At 38.4% G+C, this 7580-nt stretch overlaps 1 protein-coding gene across 1 annotated transcript; it reads left to right on the top strand.

Annotated features, from left to right (window-relative positions):
- The first annotated feature begins 5628 nt into the window (after positions 1–5628).
- On the top strand, positions 5629–7241 carry LOC110067265 (trace amine-associated receptor 1-like). Its single transcript, XM_089284695.1, has one exon. The coding sequence runs from the start codon at positions 5812–5814 to the stop codon at positions 6751–6753; it is 942 nt and encodes a 313-aa protein (XP_089140821.1). The 5' UTR covers positions 5629–5811; the 3' UTR covers positions 6754–7241.
- Positions 7242–7580: the final 339 nt, after the last annotated feature.

Here is a 7580-nt window from a genome sequence, read left to right as displayed (position 1 = left end):
TTCGGCAGAGCAATGGTGGTCCCGCTGTTTCTCGTATTAAAATCGTGGGTTAAAAAATTAAAATGATTTTTAAAAGGACTACAAACATTGCCTTTTAGGCAATCAAAAACAAATAAACAAGCCTTTTCTTTTTTTAATTTTCAATTGTGGATAGGCGGAGTTCACAGTTTAGACATTTGGAGTTTTCCAGAATAATCCTGTGACTTAGTTGTTCCAAGTTTCTTTTTACGTCTCTCATATGAAAAAAACTTTGAGCGACATAAGTAGTCGGGCATTAAACAGCGAAATCCTTTTCTGGCTGCTTAATTAATCCTACGGTGTATATAAAGAACAAAGACCTGACAGGTCTAATAAAGTGGTTATGCTTGTTATTACCGGTAACACAGGTGATAAAGTAAATAAGTTGACAATATCTACATTGTGAAGGTGAATTAATCAACATGACACGAGCGTGGGACAAAGAAAAATTCTGAGTCCCCGACAGGAGTCGAACCCATGATCTCCCGAACACCGGGCGGGCGCTCTATCCACTGAGCTACGAGAACTCATGGAGAGCAAGGTCATTTAACTGAGTTTATATATGACAGGTGTCCTGCATACTGCTAGGATCAACGCTATCGCAATTCATCGTGAGTAGTGATAAGTTAATAATGATGGTGAATTTTAAGCTCGGTAATGAAATGTGAAGGTGAAGTAATCAACATGACACGAGCGTGAATTAATCAATATGTCCCACGCTCGTGTCATGTTGATTAATTCACCTTCACATTTCATTACCGAGCTTAAAATTCACCATCATTATTAACTTATCAATATCTACATTATTTACAAATTAGACAACGATTGCTGGAGCCCGTTGTAATTTAATTTACCTTAATATGTAGTACAACATACCATGGCATACCTCCAAATTCGGTCAACTTGAATTCGAACCCATCAAAGAAGATAAAACATATCAATCAATTTATAAGTAACAACTGGAAGCATTTTGGAGGAAGAAAAGGGCGCCTTCGCAAAGTGCCTGTGAAAAAGAATTATATTTCTATTCCGTTGAATTTCGGTAACCCAAAACATTTCGCCAGTACAAGGCAACAGCTCTAGATAACTCCATTTTTTTGGTCTTTTTTCCGGGCTTTTTCTTTAAATACAAATTAAATCATGAGTCTCAAACTTCCGATTAATAATGTTAATAGAACTGAGTGGAGTCCAATTCGGTCTGTTTAAGAAAATCGGACGACCGCGAAGCAGGAGTCTGATTTGTTAATCACAAGTATGATTACCAATTAATTATAACCATTACAATTTCTATTACAACAGTTGTTTTTGAATATGAGAATGAAAAATATGTTGAATAGCTTGAAAAATGGCTGTTGAGTGTCTTTGAAAACAGTCACCAGAGAAAAACCTCCTCGATTTTACAGAGTCACTTGCTTGAATTGGTTACTACATTGATTGCAATCAACGAAGTGATTTAGTTGAGAGGACTTAAAATGATTGGCTCATGTAGCTGTCCGACTACAGGTGTCCGATTACAGCCAGCTGTCCGATTACAACTTTGCAGATTAATTAGTGCAAGAGACCGCAGTTTATACACCAATCACATTTGAGGAAATTTTAATTGTTATGATTAAAAGATAAAGCAATTTGACTTTTTTTTTGTTATTTTTAAAAAGCAATTTAAATCACGGGTTTCAAACTTCCGAGACGAGGACCGCCAGAATTTCAATGTGTATATAAAAAGATAATAAATACAGAAACAATGACAAGAAAAGGATAGAATTCGAGTGGAGACCATCAAATTCTCTAACCAAGAAAAAAGCTTCTGCGCGGCGTCTGCTAAACACGATCTCACTTTCTAACTTTGTCATGTATCAATTCTTTGACCTAGCCGGCAGCGCTGTTGTGACCGATGCATGATCACACTCATAAATACCTCTCTGAGTTTAATCAACACGTGAGAAAAACCCAAACGCAAAATACTACATATTTACAATAGCAAACACAACAAAATCAAAATGGCTCATCTAAACTTTCGAGGTCTTCCAGAAACTCGTAGCCAGGCTCTTCGCAATGTCGGACCAAGACTTACGCCTTTCTAGTCCCACCTAAAACCTGCCAAACATGGTTACCTGAAGTGTAACGATTATGACGAACACAATGGCGGTTGTTGAAAGAAGCCTGATTTCGTTTTCTCGCTTCCTGCATGTATTTTTGTTCTGGCGTTCGCTCTGTTCCATTCAAACACCTTTTACAAAGGATTTCACACGTCTTCTGAGAAGACTAGCAATCTCTGGACGAGTCTGCGATTAAATTTTTTTTTTCTCACGAACGAAGACAATAGGTTTCGACAGCTGGTAGTCTCATCAGTGAAGTGTGATTAAGAAAATGATATTATCCCTTAAAACATATTTAACTAAAATTGTATATTAAAATCATGTGGCTCATTTGTCCGCAGCCTTACTGAGTATCCAAATTATACACTTCTTGTTTTTTTCGGTAAATGAAAAATACAATACCTGTTTATCTTCAGCATGGCTAAGTTTCGCTGGTTATTCTCCCAAACCATCTAAAACAATTGCGAAGGTCATCCGGAATCCTGCCTGCTTGAAATCATGACTCTATTTTCATCATCACACCATCTTACACCTCGATCTGCTGATGTAATCCTAGTTCGGGCTGAAACTATAAAATCGTTCGCAGTTTACTTCACATACATGTACATCTTGGATCATTTTCATCAGTAACAACATTCCAAAAAATAACTCACGAGCTCCGCTTTTAGGCTCGGCTAAATCTATATATTACACAACGCATTGTTGATCAATGAGCTGAGGCTTAGGTTCGCTTGTCGGGAACTCCTGGGCAATCTTGCGGCTCGTAAACACCTGTTGAACACTAGTCTGCAGCTTCACACTGAGATCTTTTAACTGTGTCTTCACGATATTAGCAGACTCCTGGTCTTTAAAGGGTATGACAACCCGAGTAGTGTTTTCTGTCGTAGATCTGGACCGTAATGAGGGCTGGTCAGCGATTTTTAAATTTAGGAAGGTTTTAACAGTGGAGTCAACAAGGTGCTTGGGATATTTCAAAAACTAAAAACTTCAAAAACTTTTAAACTAAAGTGTTCGTGAAGCCAACAAACAGTGGTCTGCTTCTCCATTACCAAAGTCATGTCGATAATAGGTACAAGCGCGGCCTATTGACAACTATGCTCGATCGCGCACATCGCCTGTCTTCGTCATGGTCCTACTTCACTGAGGAGTGCGAACGACTGAAGTCTGTTTTCTCTAAACTGAAATATCCCAAATGCCTCAGCTCATTGATCAACAATGCGTTGTGTATATGCTGGTGCGATGTTGGTTATGTCGGTTACACCCGTGGCCATCTGTTCGTACGCGTTGATGGACATAGAAGCAAGACCTCGTCAGTACGCAAACACTATGATAATAGACACGCAGGCAGGATTCCGGATGACCTTCGCAATTGTTTTAGCGTGTTGAAAAAAATGCCACAACAAGTTTGATTGTCTCATTAATGAGATGTTACTCATTAAACAATTACGACCGTGTTTAAATGTACAATCAGACTCAGTTCGCGCTAAGGTCTTTGTCTAGCTTATGCAAATTAGTAACTCTGAACTCTTAGTTACTCTTGAAATCGCATATTTAATTAGTTTCCCTTGACCATGGCGCCAAGATGTCGCCGAAACGTCGGATTTGTCTATCGTTAGTTTTTGCCTGAATATGGTTATTCTTCAGCCAGTTATCTAAAAGAATTTCCATAAGGTGAACATTGGCTGCTGTTGTACTCTTGCGGCTAAAATTCAGCCGACCTCTTACGAGCGCAACTTTTGTTTTTATTGCATTCAGCCATATGCATGAGCCTCCCTTTTCCTTTCTAATGTCAATATTCTGCAGGCGAAATCTCACTTTGCCATTTTTCAAGTTCTCTTGTTTCTTCGTCGTACTTTTTGTTTCCAATTTCTTTGCTCTAAATATAGAACAGTTTGAGAACAGTTTGAGGAATAACTCAGCGCTTTTGCACCATCATTACGCTCATAAATCTGAATAATTTTAAATATCCCACCAAAATGCGTCTGTGTTCACAGGCTGACCAAAATCACCTCTTAAGAGATCTGTTTTCGTTCTCGGCATGCTGAGATAAATGGAAACAGATAGCTTGTTGACCGAAGGCAACAGCTTTGTTATTTTAGTTAGCGGCGAAATTTGAATGTTCCGTGAAGTGACGAAGATAATTCATCGTTTTTGTTCTTCCAAAGGCATCTTCTGAAGTGTTAATATAAGTTTTATTTTCACCGTATTTTTATTGTTTACCTTGTATTATTCTGTGTAGATGACTCCGTTGTTTTAACGAGAAAAACGCTATTTCTCCACGACTTCTATGTTATGCGACCGTTATTTCGGCTTTCCACCATTGCACAAAAAAGCCAACAAGGTGCTTCAAAGGTAGCGTGTCCTTTGGAGCTGCTTCCATTTCATTTTTGCCTTTGAATGCAAAGAACTTTATCAGTCGCGCCTCCCACGGGCAAAATTAACTTAATAGCTTAATACTTTAGGCCCTTAGGTACAGACTAATGTACTTGTACATCTATAAAGCAGTAGTTGACTCCGCCTGTGATGCGAGAGATGAGGATGAAATATTCGCAGCATCAGATTGGAATATTAAATGCTCGCTGATATATGAATCCACCCACGGCTTTAATAATTTCTGCCCAAAATTCTAGTCTGGGGCAGACTCAGACTTAAAGATTCAATAAAAAATAAAGCAAGACTTTTGAGATATCAAACGTTGGCTATTGATAAAGAATAACCAGCACGTTTATGCTTTTCCCTTTTTGCATCAGCTCATCATTAAAACTACAGTCGCGTTCGTGTCTGCAAACGAACAATTGCGTCTGTGTTTCCGTGTTTTAGTCTGCTGTTTTGTAGTTTTTGACGTACACCTGGGAAAAATTTGAATTATACGCCTCCGGCTCAGTGAACTTTGGTGAATAGTTACATTAACTTCTTGTCGGTCGGTAAATATTCACCAATGTTCACTGAGCCTGAAGCAAATGATTGCTGATTATAAATTACCCTCCTAACCTTAGGTTGTTAAATTGGTATGGAGTTTTTCGTCCTTACACTAACAAGGCTGCCTTGTTTATTTTCGTGATTGTGCTGCGCTGAATGGATTTGGAACACCTACTGGTTTAAAACAAATTTTACATCATAAATGGACGATCCTGACAGACTTTACATGTTACCTTTGTAAATAATGCAGATACCGTCAACGTATCTACTTAATCACCTGTGTTACATAGCTGCAAGGGAAAACGAAACATAAAAACCATATCGACCTGTCAGGGTTTATAAATACGTCTTCAGTTAATATTTTTGTACTCACGTTGCTGTAAAGCACAGCAGACGAACAGCATTTTACAGCCTATAAAGAAATATTACATAGGTGATCAAGATATTCACATGTCAAATAAACTAACTTATTTCCAGCTTAATTTACGAGTGATTTTTGCCGGAATTTACATCTTGAATATTAGGCCTAATTCATTACTTTGTGACACGCATTTGCATGTCGATTAGGGTGAGAAAGCTGTTCCTTTTCCCTCACTGCTATTAAAATTGTTTATTCAATGATTATTGATTATTCGCTTTCGCAATAAGCAGAGCTCTCATTTGTTGTCTACGACTGTAGTTCGTTCACAACTTTGCAGACATTTTGCGGGGTGTTTGCTTACTGTTGATCTTAAGTCAGAAGGTAGAAGGACGCTCGAAGCATAACGACAAAGACATCATGACAAAAGCAATCGCCATTGCGTTCAATGTTGTCATCGTAATCGAGGCAATCGTCATCATCATAGGAAACACGTTCACCATTTTTGTCTTCTGGACTCAGAGATTCCATCTCAAGCGAATTTGTTTTCTACTGATCAGTCTCGCAGTGGCTGATCTACTCGTGGGGATAGCAGAACCCATCAACCTCGAAGGCTATACACTTGGAAAAAAGGAAGACAAAATAATCATTCTTTCAACTGCTTTTCAAGTCCTTGGTTCAAGTACATCAGTGTTCTTTCTCGCCATAATCTCACTGGAACGAGTTTTCGCCGTGTTGTGTCCTCTTCGTCACCGGGTAACAAATATTCGCCCTTACATTTGCAGCATCGTTATAAGCTGGGCAGCTGGATTCTGTCTGGCTGGGATCTTCCTCTTAGAAAAATACCACAGAGAAGTCGGTAGGCTGTATGCTGCTGTGGTTATTCATTCGTGCCTTTTGGTATCTGGGTTGGTTATCTGTGGAAGTTACCTCACGATCCGTAGTCGACTGCGCTCTGCACCACGTGATCTTCAGGTGCACAACCGAAATTTAACTGAGCAGAATTTACGACTTTCTAGGACACTGTTTATAGTAGTTGCTGTGTCACTTGCGTTTTGGCTGCCAGGTTTTGTAGCGTACGTCTTAAGAGAGTTCTGCTGGGAATGTATCTCTCCGTCAATAGTGTCGACGGTGAACGTTCTGCGCTTGGCAAATTCTATGGTGAATCCATTCGTTTACAGTTTTAGAATGCCAATATTCAAAGATGCCTTAAAGAAGCGCAAGAGGAATATTAGAAGAACCATTGAGTTAAGAGCTGTCAGAGTAAATATATCGAGTAAACTGAAAGATCATGAAACGGGGCTGTATTTTTCAAACAACTGTAGTTTGGTAGGATACAAGAGAAAGCTGGGTAATGGATAATCGTGCAATTTTGTACTGAGATTTTATGGATAAATATGATTGCAATTAATTGAACATTTGAAAGTTGAAACATAACACAGCCAGCCATTTTCTTAGCCTGGCCTTAGGTTGGATTTTGTACGATCGTACCGTAAAAGAAGTTTCGAAAATCAAGTTCTTATTTGCTTTTTCATGTAAACGATCGACAATTGTGAGAACGAAATTGTGAACATTGTGGAAAGGTGAGATTACAACGTTAAACCAGGTCAGCTTCATTTTGAGGTTCAAATATATGCAAATACTCTTTATGCTATTTAAGATATCAGACCATCATTCTTTGGCGCCGCTTTACGGTCGGCCGTTTCACGCAAACCCGAATAAAGTATACATTCTCAGAAAGCTTTAAAACTTGTAGTTTACTAAGGTATGTTCGTTAAAACCAAACATTATAACGTTTTTAGTGTCGTTTTCTAGCTCAAGATGATTCTGAATTCAAGATGTAGTTTGTTAAATATTTTTTTTCGGTTCGAGGTGAGGCTGACAGAATGTGGAAGGAAGCACGTGCAGGTATATTTGGAACTTTACATATTTTGGTAAACGATCAAATCGTTCGTTATGACATTTGGAAGGTAGGTAGCTATCCTATCTAGTTAATGTTGTCAATTGTGTTTCAAGTAAACGCGAGTGATAAGAGATTGTTAATCTAAAAATTAGCTTTATTAGAGAGGCAAGAAATTCTTACTCCTGTTGAACTGCACAGAATACAGAAGAAATGTAGTGTGAACAACAAAATTAAGAGATAACGCAATTTTTTGCTTGAAGTAAGCTTATTTTAAAATACAAATTAA

The sequence above is a fragment of the Orbicella faveolata genome, unplaced genomic scaffold, assembly GCF_042242905.1.
Source record: "Orbicella faveolata isolate gen_17 unplaced genomic scaffold, um_ofav_v1 contig_13, whole genome shotgun sequence".
Lineage (NCBI taxonomy): Eukaryota > Metazoa > Cnidaria > Anthozoa > Scleractinia > Merulinidae > Orbicella > Orbicella faveolata.
The sequence above is the reverse complement of the archived record's forward strand: the minus strand, read 5'-3'. Positions and strand labels throughout refer to the sequence as shown.